Here is a 22,450-nt window from a genome sequence, read left to right on the forward strand (position 1 = left end):
GCATTCCATTCCAATAAAAACATTCGTGTGACCATGATTCCCGAAAATGCCCGGGTCTATTTGATAATTGGGTTAGATAACACTCGGTTCATCTGAGAAGAACCCCGGTTGAACGTCTCTGACGATTTGTGGGGTCCATCTACCTCTAGAGTGGCGCTACCCCTCTCCGCTGGGAATGCCGCCCTTTCTTCACGAACGACCGCTCTCTCGTCTTCGCCACCTTTTCTGAAATATGTGGATCTCCGTTTTGAAGAGTATAGACCAATGGGAATACCTTTTGCTATCGTCAATATCGCCGCCTCCAAAAGGCGGACACTATTCGCAAATCTCCTCGCGCTGAACACACAACTAAGACCTCATCGCATATTTCTCCATTTTACAGTACTATAGACAAGAACGGAGCAACCAATGCTCACCGGGCAGGGTACCTTCGATATTTGCCATCAGCCCGCTAATCACGAACATTCCAGTTGCTGTATTGTACGTAGTGCTGAGGAAAAGGACATTTCACGGCCGGTTTGAATTTGATTCGTTATTTCATCCATTTTTTAACTCACTACATCACCATTCCTAACGTTTGCTGGACTTCTCCGACCAAATGTGTTGCGATTAATACTGCAACATTATCCACGTATTTGACTAGGCTCGATCCTCTCGGTATCTCGAGACGCAGCAGATAATTATATGAGGCGTTCCAAAGATCTGAAAGAATGAAAGATCCATATGCCGCCCCGATATGATCTCCATTCTCTGTTTCCCTTCCCGGATTTTGTAGCAAAGGGTGGTAGTTACGTAATCCACCAATGCCCATAGGAAGTAGCCTCAAACATGAAAACGCTGAGGCATGATCGTTTCACTGAATTAAAAATTCAGTGTTAGAAGGAACATTACGCCTTGATAGTAACGGTTGTATGCCTGAGCTTATTTGACAGGTTGGACTACTTCCTCAACTGCCCTAAAATCAAACTGTTTTGGCGATAGATCTACCGCAACAGGTGATGCAATTCCTGTTTTGGTTTGATGAACTTTTCGAGTTGTTTACCCGCTGTGTCCGAGATACTGACAGAAAATAGTACGTTGACGAAAACTGTAAGTCTCCTCCATCTTCCCTTATCGTCACGATTCTAACAACTTTCAAGTAGGAAGGAAAACATCCGTTATAAAATATAAGTTGAACTCACTAGCTTATGCATGGATACAAGTTTCACCATTTAGTGCATTTTAGTCACTTGTGGCCAACATCGCTTCTCCCAATTTCTTCACAGTGAAAAACAGGGAAGAGACTGAGTTTGACGGACAGGCTTGTTTGCTTCAAAACTAGACTGTATAAGAAGATTGCTTGGCTAACACGACGAAAACGTATTGGGAAGGAGTTTCATGAGAGAGCTGAGGCGGTCCATTGCTGGAACCCTGAGTAATGGAATTTGTGAGACAATAAAAACCGCTATCAGCACTTTGACATCGATTGCCATGCCGCGATTAAATTCTGAATGATAGGGCTGCATCGTTAAGATATTGCTCTAAGCAAGAAAAAACTTTGCGCGGAATTGCTCGATCTCCCATCAGATGCGTAGCTCCGTCCGAAAAAAAGGATGTTCATGAGCACATGTACACATTATTCTGTAACTTCCTATGTAATTACTTTTCCTTCGTATACATAAAATTCCTTTTTTCCCCAACGTGTGGCTACAGTATGCCCCATATTCTCTACAATATCTTCTTTAATCGATATTCGCATTGGTAAGCTCCAGGACGATGAAATCTGCGGACGGTTGTTGGCTACCAACAGAGCCTATTTCAGCTTACAGAAACTGTTCCGCTCAAAACGTCTCATCATAGGGTCAAAGCTCTTACTGTTCAAGACAATGATCTTGCCAGTCCTTATGTATTCCTTGGAGACCTGTGTTCTTAACACAAAAAAAATCCAACTCTTGGCCGCGTTCGAAAGAAGAATCCTCCTAAGAATTTTTGGCTATCTATCTATTTGCGATACCATGACCGTCTGGTTGCGGATAAAATCCGGTTCAACAGGTTACGGTGGGCGGATCACTTAATCCGTGTGGATGAGGATGATCCTACCCAAAAATTATATAAGGGCAATATCTATGGTAGAAGCGATGGCATAGCGTTGATGATGATGAAGCTTCAGGGTAATGTTGAATGCAGTCCTAATTACCTTACTAATCTCGCTTTGCTGAAAATCAATTATTATATTTTCTTCTTTATCTGTATACTTCCAAACAAGAACCGCGAAGGTTGTCATCTTCCTTCCTTGGAAAAACCCATCATTATTCTTATACACAAAGGTAGCGATCATACCCTTGCTGAAACTGACCGTCCTGTTTTACTGCTCTTCTTTGATCCTCCAAAATCCTTGAGATACGAGTATACGCTCACTCTGTGTCCAAATGTTTAAATCCACTTTACCTACACGCATTCTTGATTGCTGATCACTTTTCTCGAAATTGGGGGCGGAGCTTCAGCAACATATGGCTTTCCCGCAGCAAAACAGCCAAGGTGCGTCTCTGAACCGCCGGTGCTTTTGAGGAAGAGCCAATTCTAATGGCCTGCGTAGGAGGTAGTAACCCTGAAGGAATGGCGATGGGCACAAGTTAACTGAAGTACTCTGCCCTGGGTTCTGGTTCGAAATAATAGCAACCCTTGTTGCTATGGAAAACGAAGATTAGCCTGAAGCGCTAGTCCAACGGGATACATTATCGACACTCTCAGTTATTGAGGACGAACTACAAATAGTTTCGGACATATTGGAACCAACAAAGTTGGAATCTCTCCGCTCCCGAGCTGTCGGTTAAAGGTTGGTCCAATTGGCTTGCCAGCAATTTTAATTTGTACATAGTAAAAGGAGTGTTGGCTGCCTAGTGTTTTATTAAAGAAACCCCACAAATCATCTCACGCTCCTTATGTAGCTCTAACTGCCTTTTGGATACCATAGGAAGGATACTGGAGAGAGGGATGTATGATAACCTGCGCCCGTTGATCGTGGAAACCGCTGATTTAAGCGCGGTGCAGTGAATTTTGGAGTCTGCGTCCTACGGTGGATGGATTAGTAAAAAATATAAATCTGCTCGGGATTTGATTGTCTTTGGTAACTGCTACGTGGTAGTGACGCTAAACAATAAAATCCAGCAAGCTGGTGCTTGATTGAGAGTTTTTTTTTTGGCATGGTATCGAGATAGATGATGGGCCGGATGAGTACATTATTACTGTCGGAGGCTTACAAAATTTCGTATTGAGATCCCTTTCAAGGAGCGTAATGTGTAATGGAGTGCTTGGCTTGTAGAGCTCAGTTTTGGTGTTGCAGATAACCTGGCGGTGATTATAGTCGTAACGCACACTGAATACTATATGCTTCTCAAACAACTCATATCACCCAATTATTGTTACGAATAGATCAAACCTGGTGGCGGAAAACACTGTGGCGATCCACCGTATGGAAAACAACAGTATTAATATCCGAGTTCGTAACTATGAGGTTGCCTCAAAACCCGTGGTTAAGTATGAATGAATTATTATTATTATTCTGTTAAGGGAAAGTCGCACCGTATCTCAAGCAGGCCTATAACCGTCAGGAACTTTAGTATGTTCCCTATTTCCAGATGTTTCAAATTTGCATCTGATATTAAGTGTTCTCACAGATGTCTCGACCTACTTTGTACAAGTGCCGGACACTGTCCCAGGACGTGTATAGAGGTTTCATCATACTCCTCACAAAACCAGCAGGCAGTGTCCGTAGATATCCCTAGCTTCCCTAGGTGATAGTTCAGCCGACGGAGGTTCTTTTTGGTGAGGTTTAAGTAATCCTTTGTGCGCAGCACCCTGGACTGCTCCATCCTTGGTAGACCCGCCCAGTATAGTTCCCTCAACCGTTGCTCTTCATTTCTTAGATTCATAGCCATGAAACCGTTTCCGATTCCACAGAAGGGTTCTGGCTCGTGTAAAGGCGTCCCTGCTCCCTTCTTGGCTAGTTCTTCCGCCGCCTCGTTGCCTTTCAACCCAGCATGGCCTGGAACCCAAAGTATTCAGACATTGTTGGATGAGGGGAGTGTATTCAGTCTCTCAAGGCATCCCCACACCAGTTTAGAGTTCACCTGGTTGGACCTAAGTGCCTTGACTGCTGCTTGGCTATCGGTGAAAATAACTATGTCCTGCCCCCTGTAGTTCCTTTGCAGATTAAAGGAGGTATATTTGCCTAAGGTGTATATTTCCGCCTGGAATATGCAAGTGTACCTACCCATTGGCTCAAAGTACATTTTCCTTGGACCAATGGCACCGGTACCCGCTCCCTCAGCTGTGAGGGATCCGTCAGTTTACTAAGTAATCGGTTGCTGGTTTAAGCCGTATGTTGCAGCCACGATCTCCCAGTTTGCTTTGTTACTCCAACGTGTTTGAAACTTCTTATCGAAGTGAAACCTCATGGTCATGTTATTGCTTGGTATCAGTAATTCGGGATACTGCCTAGAAAGAATATCAATCGTCCTTCAGTTTAGGCAGCTCCTCGCCTCACTGCCGTCCTAAACATTGCCTCACGGCCATCCTAAACATTGCCCTCTTTGCCTGCATCCCAGACGGACCTCCAGGGATCATCAGAGCCCTCGTGACTTTCCGACAAGTGTTTCCGACATGTGTCTTCCAGAGTAATTTTTGGTCTAGCGTAATTCCCAAATATTTGACCTCTGTTTTTCGTTTCACCTCCATATCATGTAATCTTATGGCTCTCAGTTGATCAAGCCTACGCCTCCTATAGTGGTTTTGGCTGGGTTGATCTGCAGTCCCAACTTCCTGCACCAGGCACTAGTAACCCTTAGTCCAGTTTGGATTTGGAACGGCGATAGTACCCCACCCTGTGGACAGCCTTGAGTGGTGTTCATGACAGTAGAATTTGTACCTGTCGGTACTTCTATTTGCCTGCTTTCTAGCATTTTGCCTATCCAGAATGCCAGAGTGTTTCCCACTCCCTTGCGGTTCAAGGCATCTTATATCTCTGGGTGCGATGTGTTATCGAATGCTTCTTCGATATCCAAAAACGCTCACAGTACAATTTCTATTGTTTCTATGGTATACCGTATTACTTCTGCCAGTTGATACAGAGCAGTTTCCTGCCCGGTAAGCGCGTTGACAGTGATGTAGGGGCTTACGCTTCAGAACGTTAGTTCTAATATAGTCTATGATTTTCTCCACCGTTTTGAGTACGAATGATGTTGGGCAAATTGGTCTGAAAGATTTAGGGTGAAAAGGCTCCATTTCTTCGCTTTCGTAATAAAGACCACTTTTGCTCTAAGATAATTCCTAGGCCTCCCTTGGTTAGTGCTGGGAAAATGCCATCTACTCCGGGAGATTTCAGTAGTTTAAAAGTTCCCACTGCCCACCTTAGCCTAGCTTCTAAGCATATCTCTTTTGCTGGTTTCTAGTTCTCCTTTCTTCCCCTTTTATTCGTAGTTGGGGTATCAGGCAGAATTTTGTTGCCTGCCACCGAGGGATAGGACACCGGAAAATGAGTTCTGAGAAGCAGGTATACCCTGTCCTCCTCATTCTCGGTAAATGTCCCATCTTCCTTTTTCAAACAAAAAGAGGACATTCCCCCGTCTTTGGATACAGCCTTGTACAGCCTGGTTGCTTCTGTGATCTGTTCGATCCCTTCACAGAATTCCCTGAAGCTGTTTCGTTTTGCTTCCCTGATCGCGTTGCAATACGCAGTCAGTGCACTTTTGTACCTCTGCCAGTCCCCGGTTTGTTTTGCCGGTTGAAGAGTTTTCGTGCCTCTGTTCTCATTCTGGCCAAATTCCTGTTCCACCATGGCGCATCCCTTGATGACTTAACTATCTTAGCCGGGCAGCTGGCCTCATATACGTAAATGACGACTGTGTTGAGGTTTTCCATCACTGTTTCTAGTTCCAGTTCGCTCTTGATGTCACCGTCCCCTTGAAGGTGGGCAATGTTGTTGCTCAAGTGCGTTGCGTAGGATTCCCAATCCGTTCCCCTGGGATTCCTTATTATTCTTTCTATTTCGGAGTTTCCCTCAATGTTGAATCTGAGTATCCTGTGATCAGACATAGAGGGTGCATCCGACACCCTCCAATTCCTGACCATTACGTTCATTAGAGTATTTCCTAGAGTTATGTCTAGTACTTCCTGTCTAGTGCTGATCACGAATGTTAGAGTGTTCCCTAAGTTACATATTTCTAACTTATTTCTAAGGATAAATTGAAGAAGGTACTCACCTCTACGAGTGGTGTCGCTGCTTCCCCAGACTTCGTGGTGGGCATTGGCATTGCAGCCGAGGAGAAGTGGTAACGCCCTCTTCTCACAATACTTCGTCAGTTTTGCGACTTGTTCCGGTAGAGCCTGGATTTCGTCTCCTGGGAAGTATCCCGATGCCACGACTGCCTCTCGAGTGCTCCTCCCGGCTTCCAATGAGACTTGAATAGCCACAAGGTCCCCGCGAAACTGCCACTGGTACATCCAAGGCTCCAATGTTCTCCTTGGAACTTGCCCTTGCAATTACTGCAGATGCAGCGTTCGCATGGTGGAGGTCTATTTGGGTTATCTTAGTGCTGGCCATTAGCTCCGTTATGAATGAGTATACAAGGCTGTTTGTAGTAGAAGTGCTTCGTTTCATTCTCATACACGTGGCGTCCGTTTAGGGGGAGGGGGTGAGTAAATGGATTTGTTGCATGGGGAAACGCCGTATTATATTGACCTGCTGATCATGTGTGCAATAGATGCATGCACTGAGGCCTAAGGCGATTAGAGCCAAGTCTGCAAGGGACTCATCTGAAATTTGTCTTGCCACGTTGCCCACCGAAGGTTATCTGGTACCATGCGAAGCGGGATGACTCTCAGAGAGCGCATGTCTTAGGAGAATTCCTGGGGGGATGTGTTTTAGAGCCGATTATTTGCGATTGGCCCCCTGTGGGAGTTTCGCGGTGGCTATGGTTGTCCCCCGGACAGAGCTTTTTGTGGGCTGAATCGTGAAGTTCCGCCGTACAACTCGGGCGCTATGCGCCTTAGTTGCGGTAGATTGTGCTTCGAAAGTTTCACATCCACCAATATAAATGCTGAGTCTGTACTTAGTATAAACCAGTACTGCTACCGCAGGACATACTACGTTTTTGTCACCGTTTAACTGTCTGTAGAGGATATATTTGATATCCTAGTAAGATATATTTTGTCCAATTGGTGACTTTTGCATTACTCGGATTAGTCCAGCCTGTACTTCAGTTTTTTACATCAGTTTCTACTGTGGCCGCTATCGATGATAGAATTCTACACAATTTTTTTCTATGTATATTTATAGCCATTCATATCGCAATTGAAGGATACGCATCTGTGCATTGGACAGAATCACGTAAGTATTTTTTGGTCGCTTTTTTCATTATACAGTCGACTATCGGGCACATGATCAGTATCTATCATCTGGAACTTATGTTCTAGGCCAGGAAGGAGGAGAGTCAATAGACCTGCACCCTGGAACATATTCATATAATTTTCAAGTGGCCTTATCTCCTCAATTGCCAAGTTCGCTTGAAGGAAAGTACGGACATATTTGCTACCAAGTTGTGGTAACGATCGATCGACCTTGGCGCTTTAACGATGTATTCAAAAAACCTTTTACTGTTTTGTACTCGTTGGATTTAAACCAAAATTTCACTTATAAGGTACACAAGGTAAACTGTTTGAATCTTTATCTGAATAACTCTAATTTCCACTTGCAGGCACCAATATATTTAGAGGTTGAAACAATATTTTGCTGCATGTGTCGTCTATCAGGCTTGTTAGCAGCAAAACTGAGTGTGCCTTTTTGAGGATACGCTCCCGGCCAGAAGGTTCCCTTTGTCTTCAAAGTCGACAATGAATCAAATGTTGATTGTGGAAATGTTCGGGTGAAACTCGTTCAAGAGATAGTTTTTAGCAGCGACACTCCGGAACGCGAGACTAAGAAAAAAGCCAGAAAAGTTGCGGAAAAAAATCTTGGTCCAGTATTAAAGCTTAGTAGTAAGGAATTTAAAAATGTCCTCGAGCTGCCATTAATTCCACCCAGCTCAATAAACTCCTGTCGAATTATTTCTATTTCCTATTCATTTTGTGGCGTTGTACACACTCGAGGATGTCACACAAATTTAGAACTGACGGCACCCTTTACTGTTGGTAGCGTTCCATTGCATGAAAGTGCAACCAATCCGGCAAATATTATGATATAATGCAACAACCAATAGCATCACAGCCGCCGGATCAAGGGGACAGTGCTTCAGGGTATACTACTGCAGGCAAGAGTTTTGCTTTTGAGCAAGCCTCCTTGCACTGATGCACATATATCAATGTGTTTGTTTTGTAGTTCCAAAATCCTATGAAGAAGTGATAGTATCTCCCAAATGATCTTGATCCACATGCCAAAGTTGAATTGCACATTCCTAAATATCCAGTTTATTATAATTTTGCGACAGCGGCTCCAGAAGAAGGAACCTCTAGTGATGATATTGGTTGGAATACAATGTCTTCCGGGTGGAAAAGTTAATTCGTGCCGAAGGAAAATGAAACGAATTTAAGGGGGCCATCCCGTGTGTCGGATCCACGGAATCGATTTTTTTTTGACATCAATTGTATCTAGATATGGTGTAGAATATATGGGTAAAGTGATTTTTCAATATTCGGAGTCGTTCGGATAATATAGTGTTAAACACGTGATACGTCGCATGCCAGATTTATGTCGATTGCCGTAATAAAGCTCGTATTTATCGTTCCGAATGACGTTCGAATGATTTCGCTAAAAGGACAAGAATTGAAGCTAAGGCTGTACATGTGGTTTTTGGCGAAACCTAAGGTTTATGGACTTGGTATAGCAGATTAATGATCAGTTAAGATTTTATGGCTAAAAACCACATCTTACTTTTTAAATTCGTTTTTCTTGAAACTGCATGTTGAAAATCGGCTGCCACCATAGCCCAAAACCTATCAAAGGAAATTCTTTGAAATTTTTACGACTTATTCAGAACATATTTCTACGGTCCGCAAACTAGGATAATTGCAATTAATTCAGTAGTTTTTTTTTATTCATTAAAGAAGCCGTGAAAAGACACCAAAATTCACAAAAAAGAAATTTACCACGGCCCCAAAAATTTAGCTTTTAATTTTTTTAATAATCCTAGTTTGCGGTCAGTAGTTAAGTCTGTATGTTAATATGCCGTTTACTTTTTTTCTTTAAGATGATCGCAGCGCCCTATAGTGTGGCAGCAGAAAAACACCTTTTTTTGGATATGGGTGTATAAATTGCTCTGTATTTGAAAAACGAACTATGCGATCGGGCTGGAAAAATTACTATGCACGCTCAAGATATTAATAATTCTATGGTGAAAAATTCGTATTTGTATCGTTATCCAGTTCTTCACAAAAAAATTCTAAAAAAAAAGCTAAAAAAAACGGCCTTCACACGGGATGACCCCCTTAAACCTAAAATACTTAAACCTAGTTCTTTATTATTTGCTATTTGTGTTCGTATTGGATATTGGTATATTTACATGCTTTTACATGACAAAATTATAAATATATTATATATAATGTTTAAAATAAAGCGAAATCTAATGGTGTTTGATTTTCTATTGGTGGAAATGAGCATGTTTTGAGTTAAGATTGAGACTAATTAAAGATCTCCCTTTTAAAATAAAATGTAGATCTATTCTTCTTTCCCTTCTTTAGCCTTTCTTCTGTTCAGTAGTAAGATCGGTTCATCTAGATGAGGGTGTCCAGCCCTCTGGCTTGAGAACCCACGGAGACAAAATTAATCAACGCTTAATGAAAACTATTAGAATGCTGATCAAATATTTAGAAATTTAGCTACTTGATCCAGATAGTAGTAGATAACTGCACCTGGCCCGCCCGGTAAACCTTACTGATGGGTTTTACTGAATTCTGTTGCAAAGGTTGGCATACATCGGACAGAGCTGGAGATAGGATCCATATGATCGCACATAGGTATTCTGAATATATTAACCGCCAGCTGAACGATTCAATCAGGAAGGACTAAGTTCTTAGAGACAATCTTCTAATGGTTGTTGACATCATCCCTCTATAAGGACTTTTCCATCGTCTGAAAAGAATACTGATGGCGAATCATATTTTAGAATTTTCATCCTTTGAGGTGTTGCTATTGACCTTAATAAAGAGGTAAAATGAATTAGCAAGGTCACGAGGTTGGACGGAAGCTTTTAACAAGGGCTGTACGTGTACCTTTAGATCTTAGTGGGTTCCGTATTATTTGGTTTTCGGTTGGTTTTAGTGCATGAAGCAGGTGCAAGGGAAGGTAGTAATACAAGTGTCACTGATAATAGAGGGATTGGATGCTGTATATTAGTCGACTCAGCTGTAGATGACCTGAGTCAAATCATGATGCGACGCCAATGCTTCAATACTTCGCCTCTTATTGTACTTTTGCGGTTTAAAAAGTGAAATGTTGTAACATGCTTTACGCATTTGGTTCCGTACTGTACTGCACCATCGTTATCACTTTAAAAAAAATTTCCGCTCAGAATTCAATGACAAATGGAGAATACAAAATGGTGAAAAATTTCAAATTCGAGTTCACTTAATCCATATTAGGCCAAAAGGTCATATGTGACTCACTTGCTCTTGATCATAGTGTGAACGATGCTGGTATATTTTCCTTTGTCAGAGTCATTGAAATTTTTCGATCAAGCATCCATAAGACTGCTCACACGAAGGTGGCGCCAAAGTTTTAACGCCATTTTCATCTGGCTATGAAATTATAGCACGTACACGACGCAACCTGTGGGAGATGAACTGCTCATTCATCAAGTCGTCGCAAGGCCGCAGCCTTGTTCACGCGACTGCAGTTAGCTTCGAGGATGGGAACAACCTGCAGTACAAGAGCATTATTCACCATATTTGAATTTGGACGTTTTATACGTTTTATTTCCCAGTTCCAGTCTCGGAAGAAATACCTAATACTTGCACTAAGTATCAATCATTTAGGCTCGGACAATCGTACCTATTTAGGGGGGCTTCGGTGGTGGTGGAAGCGATAAGTTAGTGGGAAAATCCGTCGGGAACACCCCTCAACATCGCGTGTTTCTACATGGTTTGAACCAGAATGTGTGAGGGTGCCGGGACATTTAGAAAAGTCGTAATGGATTTAGGCACAATACCTGTAGCTAACAATATTAGGGGAATTACATACACCCGTTCGAGATGCGAATATTCCATTGATTTCCCGAGCCGGCCTCTGGCAGTTCACCTTCTTCTCACGTACCTCCGTTCAATGTTGCTATATGTGAGATAACCACGCACAAAACCACTCAACGCCTGCTGTCAGATCCGAGAAAATAGAATACTCGCAAGTGGTAAAGCAAGGTGCACTAGCTAAAATAATGACGATGGTAACCAAATACTGAAAACTATTTTCGAAAAACTTGACATTTTCAATAAAAGACTTGACGAGCAATAGATAATAAACAAACAAATTTGCGAAAAACTTAAGCAATTTAACGTAAGCAAATAAAAATATAGCAAGAAATCAAATGACAAAAGTCCTAAAAATCATAACGTGGAATGCAAATGGACTGCAAAAGCACCTATGGTACAATAGTTGGGAATCTTCCTTAATACTGAGAAAATAGGCATATGCCTATCTCAATCTCAGAAAGCTACTTCACGGGGCCTGCGAACGCTAAAATCCGTGGCTTTTGCTCATACAACGCAATACATCCCAGTTTACAATTTTTGTTAAAAAAGATATCAGACACCACGCGGAATAGGAAGTTGAAAACGAAAAAATGCAGCTCGTGACCTTTAGTGTACAAATATTTACCAAAGTTGTGAAGATCTCCTCAATATACTGTCCGCCCCAATCTAGTGTTGAACAAGTGGGAAAACTATAGACTGGACGCTTCAGATGTAAAGGTTTTGTGTTCATTTTGTGAGAGAAATTTGCCCAAGAAGTGCCATTCTTCTCTACTTGGAGCGCAAGGTTTGTGTTTCTAGCAATGATCACCAGGGATCAGGGATCGCAATCCGAAGCGCCGTTCTGCAAAGGTTTGAAGTGAAAAGAGTTGACTAACGGTGTACCATCTTTCTATGAACGGCATTCTTGAGCGATGGTATCGATCGATCAAAAGAGCAATAATGTATCACAACAGAAACAATGACTTCCAAGGGTACTCTAGGGTTTTTGTAACACTTTCATTATACTGTCCGCCCCAATCTAGTGTTAAACAAGTAGGAAAACCATAAGCTGGATACTTCGGGTGTAAAGGTCTTGTGTTCATTTTATGTAAGAAATTTGCTATGCATGTTTTCCATGTGTCCGGATAGCTGAGTGGTTAGAGCACAAGGCTGTCGTACGGAAGGTCGCGGTTCAAATCTCGCTGGCTGGATTTGTATCGCGATTTAACCTCGGATACCAGTCGACTCAGCTGCGAATGAGTACCTGAGTCAAATTAGGGTAATAAGCTCGGGCGAGCGTAGTGCTGACCACACTGCCTCCTACAGTGTACTGTAGTGTACCGTTACGGCCTTGAATGAAGTGCTCTAACACACTTCAAGGCCCTGATCCAATATGGATTGTTGTGCCAACGATTATTATTATTATTATGTTTTCCAAACAAAAGAGCTCCTCTATTTTAGGCGATAGGTTAACAACATTTAGAGGCAGAGCATTATTTGAAGAAGCAAGTGCAAAAGTGTATGGATAGCTGAGTGGTTAGAGCACAAGGCTGTCGTACGAAAGGTCGCGGTTCAAATCTCACTGGTAGCAGTGGTGTCGTGATTTGACTTCGGATACCAGTCGATTCAGCTGTGATAATCTCGGTAATAATCTTGGGCGAGCGCAATGCTGACCACATTGCCCCCTTTGGGAAACTCTAATCCTGTAGTGTACCGTTATGGTCTTGAATGAAGTGCTCTAACACAGTCAATCATCTAATTAGATTGTTGCGCCAACGATTATTATTATAAAGTGCAACAGTACAGTTTCCTCTCCTGCGGTAAGCCTATATAACTAAAATTAATAACACTTGAAGTTATTAATTTAATATATTTTATTGATCTTCATCCTTTCTCAGTTCCAACTAGACTCTTAGTTATTTATTTAATATATTTTATTGATCTTCATCCTTCCACAGTTCCAACTAGACTCTCCCTTTTATTATCTTACTGCTACCTTGATACCTACGATGCTCGCTCGTTTGTGCATCCGTTATGCAGGTGCACTTAATAATGTTTATGATTCTATTGGTTTGTGCATCCGTTATGCAGGTGCACTCAATAATGTTTATGATTCTATTAGTTTGTGCATCCGTTATGCAGGTGCACTCAATAATGTTTACAATGTTTCGGAATTAACTGTAAATGGGAGATAAACGACCCAAGCGGATATTTAACCTCTCCCCTATTTAACTTGAAATTCTCCGTAATTTTACTGGATTGCGAGCTTTTTACAACAATTTTCATTTTTTTTTTTGTTTTTTTTTTTTTGTGTCCATGATATAGGGTAAGTATTATGATAAATAGTATTAACAGAAATGCGCTTACAATTGAACCAGATAGGTAATTTATATTTTTATGAAATTTTAAAATATTGATATGTTCCAAGTTTCTCTTATTTTCTAAAACTATCTCTTTGAAATCAATGTTTTTGGTGAAATTATAATCCGTATTTTCATTATAAAAGAACCTGTCAATAAATTTTACATTTGTTTTACCAACGGTTTGATTTAGTATCTGGATTGTACAGTTATTGATGTTGATTAAATAGTTACCATTTAGGTGTATGTTTCTGTCATCACAATAATTAACAATATTAGTTTGTTTAAGATTCTTACAGATTATAGTGTTATCATCAACCTTCACAATTTCTGTTCCATTATTTTCTACAAGTACGCAATTATTTCTTGTAGTACTCTTACTCAAGGGTTTCAACTCCCTTTCATAATTCAATTTTTCATCATAAACATATTTTGTTCCATTTATTTCTATAAAATACTGATCTTCTAACATTGCTTGTAAATTATTCGTAGTGGGTAACGATGTAATTAATTTGTACTCTTCAATTTTGTAAGAATTTGGAATTTTAAGGGCCAAAATTATTGTGTTTTCCTTATACTTCAGTAGTCCGGTTCGTACGTTTTTGAGTTTATAAAAGTCCAGTTTAGTCGTCAAAATTTCGGTTGCTGTTAGCATACTAGAGTGAATCAATCCATGTTTCATCATTGCTATGTTGTCAATAATCTGATTTAACTTCTCTTCCAAAATTCGGAGTTTTAAAATTTGGTCTGTTTTCAGTTGTTTTTTTTTTTTTTTTACTAATAATTTTTCGTTTTCTGTGAGTTGTTGAAAGGTTTTACTAATTGCGTTTCGGTCTGACTCTATCAGATTTTTAAGGTATTTAATCGAGTTATTAAAATGAGAATTGAGTTCAATTTATTTATTAAGGTTTTGAACTGCATTTTCACAATTCTCTTCTATTAGTTGGATATGTTCTACTATTTCCTGTCTATCTGTGGTGTTGCTAATAGTAGAAGTTGCAGTGCAACTACCCAAACTGAGGTCATCACCTGCAAATTTACGAGGACGTTTTATATTAATGGGATGTTCTCTACCTAATTCTTTAATCCTATATCTCGGTTCGTTCTTATAGTAATTACGTTTATAGTTCTTAACTGGAATAATTCTCCTAGTCTCCCTATAATCTTCTCTTTTCTTATTAAGCTTATTTATATATTTATTCTTGTACTCCTTCAAAGTCTTTTCAAGCATTGCAGGATCAGCCCGTACTGCTTGATTCGGAGTCATTTTGATAGAAGAGTGATATCTATCATTATAATTACTTACTGCCCTATGTATTTTCTGTAATAAAGTTAGATCTAATTTCCTCATAGATACTAGTTTTTCCTGTAATGTTGAGTGAAACCTTTCGATATCACTATTCCCTGTATGGGTATTAGGTTTCGTGAAATGTAATGCTATACCTTGCTCTCTAAAGAAGTCCTTGATATTAATACTGGCGAACTCATTATTGGTAATAATCTTCTGCGGTTTACCAAATTTAGAGAAGTGTTCTTCCAACACTTCGATCTTCCTATTCCAATTTCTATTTTGCAAATCATAAATATAAGCTTTTTTCGTCAGCTTATCAATTAGCGTTAGAAATGCCTGCTTCATGAAATAGTATATATCCATATGCAAAATTTCGTTTATACTAGTGGGGGTTTCACTAATTTTGTATTTAACTCTGAAAGGCTTACGTTCGTATTTGGTTTCCAAACACGTTTTACAATTATTAATAACTTTGGTTATCTCCTCGACTAACTTCGGGTAATACAATTTATCTTTTAGACTATTAAAGGTTTCTATAATCCCACTGTGCATACTCTCAACTGTGTGATATAAGGATATCTGTCTATGGATTTCCTCTGCTGTTTTTATTTCTCTAGCCCTCATTGTAGCTTTGATAAACTTTATGTTCCTATCGTCTCCAAATAGTTCAATTAATACTTGCTGAATTTTATTAAACTGATGGTATGAAAGTTCGGTGTAGATTCCTGTTATACCTGGTCGAATATACCTTCTTAAAAGGTCAACCCAATGGTCCCTATCCCTAGTCATATCCATATATATTATTCTACGGTTATGCAATATTTCTATTTCCTGATCTACGTCATATGCTAGTATTAACTGAGTTTTATATTTATTTACTATGGTCTCTTTAATAGGAATGTGATCCAACTGTTGTTCATCTTGTGAATGAACTGTAGCGTTATCTGACAAATCATTGATCGATTGGTTATCAGTGGAATTTTCTTTTTGATTAGTGGCTTCTGGAATGCGACTCAAGAAGTCTGCAACCTTGTTTTCCTTACCTTTGATATACTCTATATCAAACTGATACTCTTGTAGTTTCAGTAACCACCGTTGATTACGTTGACTAAATTCTTTCCATAAGTTTTCCATTTCACTTTTTTCTTCTTTATTTAAATGACTTAAGTCAACGTTCCCTTGTTCGGCATTAAGTTCAAAGCACTTGAGGTTTTCTTCATTTTCTGAAGAATCTACAGATATTTTACTACCATTATTTAGGATGAGACATTTATTCTCAAAATTGAAGATTTTCACAATTTTGGATAATATGTCCATTCCGATTAAAAAGTCATACGACTTCCCTAATAAATCCCTCTTATACCATTTGATTCCACCTTTTGGATCAAAGTTAAATTCTGTTGGAATATTTGTAATTACTCGTTCAACGCTTTCCGTGGTTGTATGGATTATAGTCTGCAAACGGATGTTAGTCTTATCGAAGATTTTAAACTTGCTACAATCTACTCTAGCAGAGTTCACAATGCTCATTGTTGAACCTGTATCTATCAAGCACTTGTACAGTTTATTATCAATGGTAAGATTAGCAAAGATTTTGTTTCCGAGGCCTAATTCATAAAAAAACTCTGGTTCAATATTATGAACCTCCTCGTTTACTGAATTAGACCCGGGTGATGGGTCATTTCTATTTTGGTTTGATCTTCTATGGGTCACGGTACCTATCTCCATAGGTTTAGGTGGTGATCGCCTAACCTGGTCAGAACGATTCCAGGAATGTTGTCTATGTTGAGTAGGATTATTATTACTTCTAAACCCAGAATCTCGGAAGTTATTTAGTCGAGAATTTTGTCGATCTTGCCAAAAATGTCCCGAGCTACGTCTGTATTGATTTGATTCTACCCTATTTGGTCTACCAAAATTTGAATTGTATTGTCCATGATTACCGGATTGTTTCTGTCTATTGTCCTGTTTGTTATGGTGTTTTCTATAGTCCTGACTGTTATAATTCTTTCTTTCCTGATATAGTGTTTCTCGGTCTAAATTATCTTGATCGTAGCCCACTTACGAGTATAAAATTCAAATTCAAATTCAAAACAAATTTCTTATATCACGTGACAAATTACCACTAACTATTTGCTTAATTCTATTCACTAATAACGCGTAGAAAGTTTGGCGAGTTTCCTCTGTATTCGATTCATAAGTGGCGAATGTATTGATTTCTTCTATAATATATTCAATTTTAGAGTTAAGATCGGAGATAGAACATACTTTGAGTTGCGTTATTCTTCTCGAAAGGTTCTTGTAGTTCGTAGATGGTCGAAAATGTTGTTTGAGTAAATTTCTAGCCGACTCCCAGTTTTCCGGACGATTATTTAACAAAAGTTCCTTTGCCGCTCCTGTAATTTTTATGTTATAAATTACCTGCCAGGCTTCTTCCCGTGATTCCTCATCAATAGCACTAAGATGACCACCAACGGTTGTTAGAAACTGCGTTAGCTGCTTCCTGTCTCCCGAAAACTCTTTTATGTAGGCAATTTGTTTTATTATTGTTTCTGCTCGATTCGGCCGTTGCAAATTAGCTAAATTCTCCAAAGCTGCTATCAATCGTTGCGCTAATACGTTATCCATTTCGGCTTGAAGGATGCGTCGATGGTAAATAACTAGTCTGTCTCTACGTTGAGTCTTGAGGTGAGTCTATTTCACTGCACTTTTATATTAGATTTTTTTTTTTTTTTTTTTTTTTATTGCTAGGATTCCAAACCAGCCTCAGAATGTGTTTTAAGACGGATTTATGCTTGTTACTCCGCCTCCTAGCTTTGTATTTATTTTAGTTAATATATTTTTTTTTTTTTATATTATTAAACGAATCGCGACACTTGATTTTTTTAGTTAAAACAACTTTGTTTCTAAAAAATTGCGCCGGTTCTTGAACGAATTTAAAACACGTAACTTCGCGTATCACTGGATCCTGCTCGATGCATGGATCCTACCGACTGCGCCACTAAAATTAATAACACTTGAAGTTATTAATTTAATATATTTTATTGATCTTCATCCTTTCTCAGTTCCAACTAGACTCTTAGTTATTTATTTAATATATTTTATTGATCTTCATCCTTCCACAGTTCCAACTAGACTCTCCCTTTTATTATCTTACTGCTACCTTAATACCTACGATGCTCGCTCGTTTGTGCATCCGTTATGCAGGTGCACTTAATAATGTTTATGATTCTATTGGTTTGTGCATCCGTTATGCAGGTGCACTCAATAATGTTTATGATTCTATTAGTTTGTGCATCCGTTATGCAGGTGCACTCAATAATGTTTACAATGTTTCGGAATTAACTGTAAATGGGAGATAAACGACCCAAGCGGATATTTAACCTATACTGGCAAACTAGCGGAAAAAAAAACACTTGATATCAGTTATTTCTTCGTAACTAAGGGAATCTCAGACGAATACATCCATGTTGACAACATTATAAACATAATGGTCGATCATTCGCCTGCTATGATGCTGGTCAGCAAAGTGAGAAGAAAAGGCTATCCTTCCAGGCTGACTAATTGGCAAATAAAGTGGGCGGTATTCAAAAAGTACATCGAAGAAAACGTTTGCATAAATGAGCAAATCAACACTGCTCTTCAACCAACTCGAGGTGAAAATACAAGAGTTGACTTCGAAAAACACTCTTGCTCATCATGGACTGAAAAAAACATTTACAGACAGTTTCGCTGAGGTTAGCGAACTAATTGCAGAGAAAACATTGATAATGAAACTGGATAACGGAAAGGAAAAAACTCTAAACTTTCTGACAAACGAGCTAAAGGCCTTATTTAGCGAATATAACAAGTCGGGAAACCGGAAGCTCAGCACTTCAGGTATGAAAGGTTTTGTGTATTTCCTTTATAAAGAGATTTGAGTGTGCATCTGTCTCATTAGCATGTAGCACGTAAAATATGCATATATTATGTCAAAATTTCCACTTTCAAGTAATATTTACATTCATAGTCTTCAATTTGCAGACAAGCAGCAGGATCATGCTCTATGCTATAGCCTACATTACTGCAAAATTTCGTGATTCTAGAGTGAACTTAAGGGGGGCTCTCCTGTCAATTACTAAAAAATCTAGTAATGTACTATTATTAACTTTATTTTAGCAGGTATCGGTATGCAGGGTATTTCGGAGTCTAGGCACCATATAGTGGCAGCCCCCTGATTTTTTTCAGACTTTTCGGTTGGGTAGTTTCTGAGAATGGGTTCGTTAAAAAAATGACCACTTTCAACCCCCCGCACTCCCCACCTTTTCAACAAATGCCAAAACTAAGACCGGCTTCGAAAAGTACTAACCGAGACCTTTAATTTGATACCCCACATGACTATATTTGATGAAAAAAAAATTTACATCCCCTTTTGCATGTATGGGACCCCCCCTTAAATTCGACGTAAACGGATGTAGCTCACTATATAGGTGAGCGTTTACAGTTCCCACCTTTCTACCAAATTTGGTGCCAATCGCTATAACCGTCTCCGAGAAAAATGCGTGTGACGGACAGACAGACAGACAGACTGTAAACCGATTTGAATAAGGTTTTGCGTTTACACAAAACCTTAAAAATGAGTCCTTTAACAGATTTGTCTCAAATGTGGCAGCACACAAAAACATAGGTTACTACTTATGGAAGGCTGCGAGAGACTTAAAAGAACCTAGACAAAATCATCATCACTATCAACGGCGCAACAACCGGTACCCGGTCTAGGCCTGCCTTAATAAGGAACTCCAACTGCAACGAGGTCCACCAATTCGATATCCCTAAAAGCTGTCTGGCGTCCTGACCTATGTCATCGCTCCATCTCGGAAGCTAAACATTCTTTGGGAGGATTCTACCTTCGAACGCGGCCAAGAGTTCGAAATTTTTCTTGCTAACAACCCAAGTTTCCGAGGAATACATGAGGACTGGCAAGATCATTGTCTTGTACAGTAAGAGCTTTGACCCTATGGTGAGACGTTTCGAGCGAAACAGTTTTTGTAAGCTGAAATAGGTTCTGTTGGCTGCCAACAACCATACACGGATTTCATCGTCATAGCTGTTATCGGTTGTGAATTTCGATCCTAGATAGAAGAAATTATCAACGGTCTCAAAGTTGTAGTCTCCTATCTTTATTCTTCCCGTGTGACCAGTGCGTCTCGGGTCGATCTTCCCATGATGTCGATATCGTCAGCATAGACCAGTAGTTGGGTGGACTTAAAGAGGATCGTACCCTTTGCATTTACCTCAGCATCGTTGATCACTTTCTCCAGGGCCAGGTTAAAGAGGATGCATGATAGGGCATCCCCTTGCCGTAGACTGTTGTTGATGTCGAATGGTCTTGAGAATGATCCTGTTGCTTTTATTTGGCCTCTCACATTGGTCACGATCAGCCTAGTCAGTCTTATCAATTTCGTTGGGATACCTAAACAAAATATCCCCCCCTCCCCCCATTAAACAGCAAAATAGCAAATAGATTCGTTCTACGCAGGTGCCCAGGATCACGAATTTGATAGAAAATGCAATGGAAAAGACAGGTGTGCTCAGCCGCTTTTCTTGATTTCGCCCAGGGATTCGATAAGATGTGGCAGCAATGCATGGTGTATAAATTGCATAGGGGCCTCCCAGAGGAATTATTCTTAAAATCATATGTATACGAGCACCTATTCAGAGTAAACCACGAAGGAACATAATCTGTATTGAAGAAAATTGCAGCTGGTGTACAGCAGGGTAGTGTATTGGGCCCAATACTGTTTCTTTTATATACCAATGGTACATCTTGCTGTGCTGAAGCTAAAATAGCGATATTTGCGGATGACACCGCTATTCTTATCATCGGTAAAACTACTGACGAAGCAAAAATAAAGCTACAAACAACTATTGACCAAATTGTAGAATGGACCAAGAAATGGAAAATAAAATTAAACCAAACCAAACTAACGTACATTAACTTCACATACAAATCCTGCTAAAGTCATCATAAACGGATAAGACGTGCCGCAAGCGAGGGAAGTTAAATATTTCGGTATGCCATTCCATGCTAAGTTCAGTTAGAAAAGGCACATCCTAAGAATGAAGGACGGGTTAAATGCCACATACAGATGTACTGGCTTTTGAGGAGGAATTCTCAGCTCGACGCTAATTTACAAGCTAACCCTCTGGCCCACACACGTACAGCATCCAGCTCTGGGGGTGTGCCAAAGAATCCAACTTGAAGATCATATAAACGTTCCAAAATAAAATATCTAGAAGCATAATAGACGTTAAACTTGGGGTTCCGTCCAGGGTAGCAATTCATCAGACGCTGCCCCACCTCTTTTTTTATGATGCTAAAGCAGAAGGGGATGCCTTTCGATGCTATAAAGCTATAGGACAGCCTTGACCAAAAGGATTGAAATATTGGGAAAGGGTTGAGGGTGAAGGAAGTGGCGATGCACTCTTTACCTAGACATCTGTATGTTGTAGTCAGACGGGAAGACAGATAATGTCGTGGCATCCCAATTGCTAGTATTATATTTCAATCTCCACCACTATAGAAGAAATCGCCGTGACCCAGCTAGTAGATGAAGGATTACCCAGGATTCTCAAATACAAGCAGATGCAAGTCAAGAACTACCAGTTAGAAAGCGGTGTTTCCGTATACTGCGACATGCAGATTAGTGAAATCCACCCATACATTCATGCTGGTTTAAGAAAGAATATGCACATCCGAGCGGTCGTTCTACAAGGAACCATTAAAAGTTCGTATGGCAGGCTATGTGCTGTTTACCAAGCCAAAAAAGTAAAACTAGAAAGCACACGAAATTGCAGTACCAACACATCAAGGCCCACCTGCATCGACATAGTTGGTCATACGATGAAGTCGCAAGGTTACACCCAAGTCCTGAAATCACAGACTGATATATCCGTTTGCCGAAGTAATGCCGTTCTTCTCTACTTGGAGCGCAAGGTTTGTATTTCTAGCAATGATCACCAGAGACGTGATTATTTGGTTGCGAAAAGAGTAGAACAACGGTGTTCTATCTTTTTACGAACGATATCCTCGAGCGGTGGTATCGATCAATCAAAAGAACAATATTGTATCACAGCAGAAACGATGACTTCCAAGCGTATACTTGGGTCTTTGTAAAACCTTCAAAAACGACTTCCGAACATTGCCCGCAGAGCTACGGTACTTTGCTTCGGTTACTCGAAGAATCTTTCTACCAGGGGACATACAACTGAACCCTCAAATATCTATTGAAAAGTTTGTGGAACAACTGAGACAGTTACGCCCGACAACGCTGGCGAAAGTATGTGCACTACTAGTGGAATTTAATTGTATGATTTTCATAACATAAAATATGCATGCAAGTTGATATATGTGTGTTTTGAAATTCACACAATTAAATGCCACTAAGAGTGTACATACCTCCGGCTTAAATTCAATTTTTATGAATGGAAGTGACAGGATTAATAAACGACATTAATAATTAGCACTTGCAACGCAAAAAGTGCTTTTCGCAGTTCTCAAAACGAATTAATTCAAATTAATTACAATCAAAAGTAAAAGCCGAAAACGAAAAGTGCCGCCAAATTG

The 22,450-nt window shown here is 39.9% G+C and overlaps 2 protein-coding genes across 2 annotated transcripts; both read left to right on the forward strand.

The window, feature by feature from the left end:
- Positions 1-2,489: 2,489 nt before the first annotated feature.
- On the forward strand, positions 2,490-7,860 carry LOC119648556 (arrestin domain-containing protein 2-like). Its single transcript, XM_038050326.1, has 3 exons — positions 2,490-2,517; positions 7,402-7,676; positions 7,734-7,860. The coding sequence occupies exons 1-3, from the start codon at positions 2,490-2,492 to the stop codon at positions 7,821-7,823; spliced, it is 393 nt and encodes a 130-aa protein (XP_037906254.1). The 3' UTR covers positions 7,824-7,860.
- On the forward strand, positions 7,833-8,648 carry LOC119648557 (the record flags this gene model as incomplete). The annotated part of the gene is made up of 1 exon (XM_038050327.1): positions 7,833-8,648. A coding segment is annotated over one exon (387 nt), but the record flags the coding sequence as incomplete, so codon positions are not given.
- Between the last annotated feature and the right edge of the window lie 13,802 nt (positions 8,649-22,450).

This window comes from Hermetia illucens, chromosome 2 (genome assembly GCF_905115235.1).
Source record: "Hermetia illucens chromosome 2, iHerIll2.2.curated.20191125, whole genome shotgun sequence".
Lineage (NCBI taxonomy): Eukaryota > Metazoa > Arthropoda > Insecta > Diptera > Stratiomyidae > Hermetia > Hermetia illucens.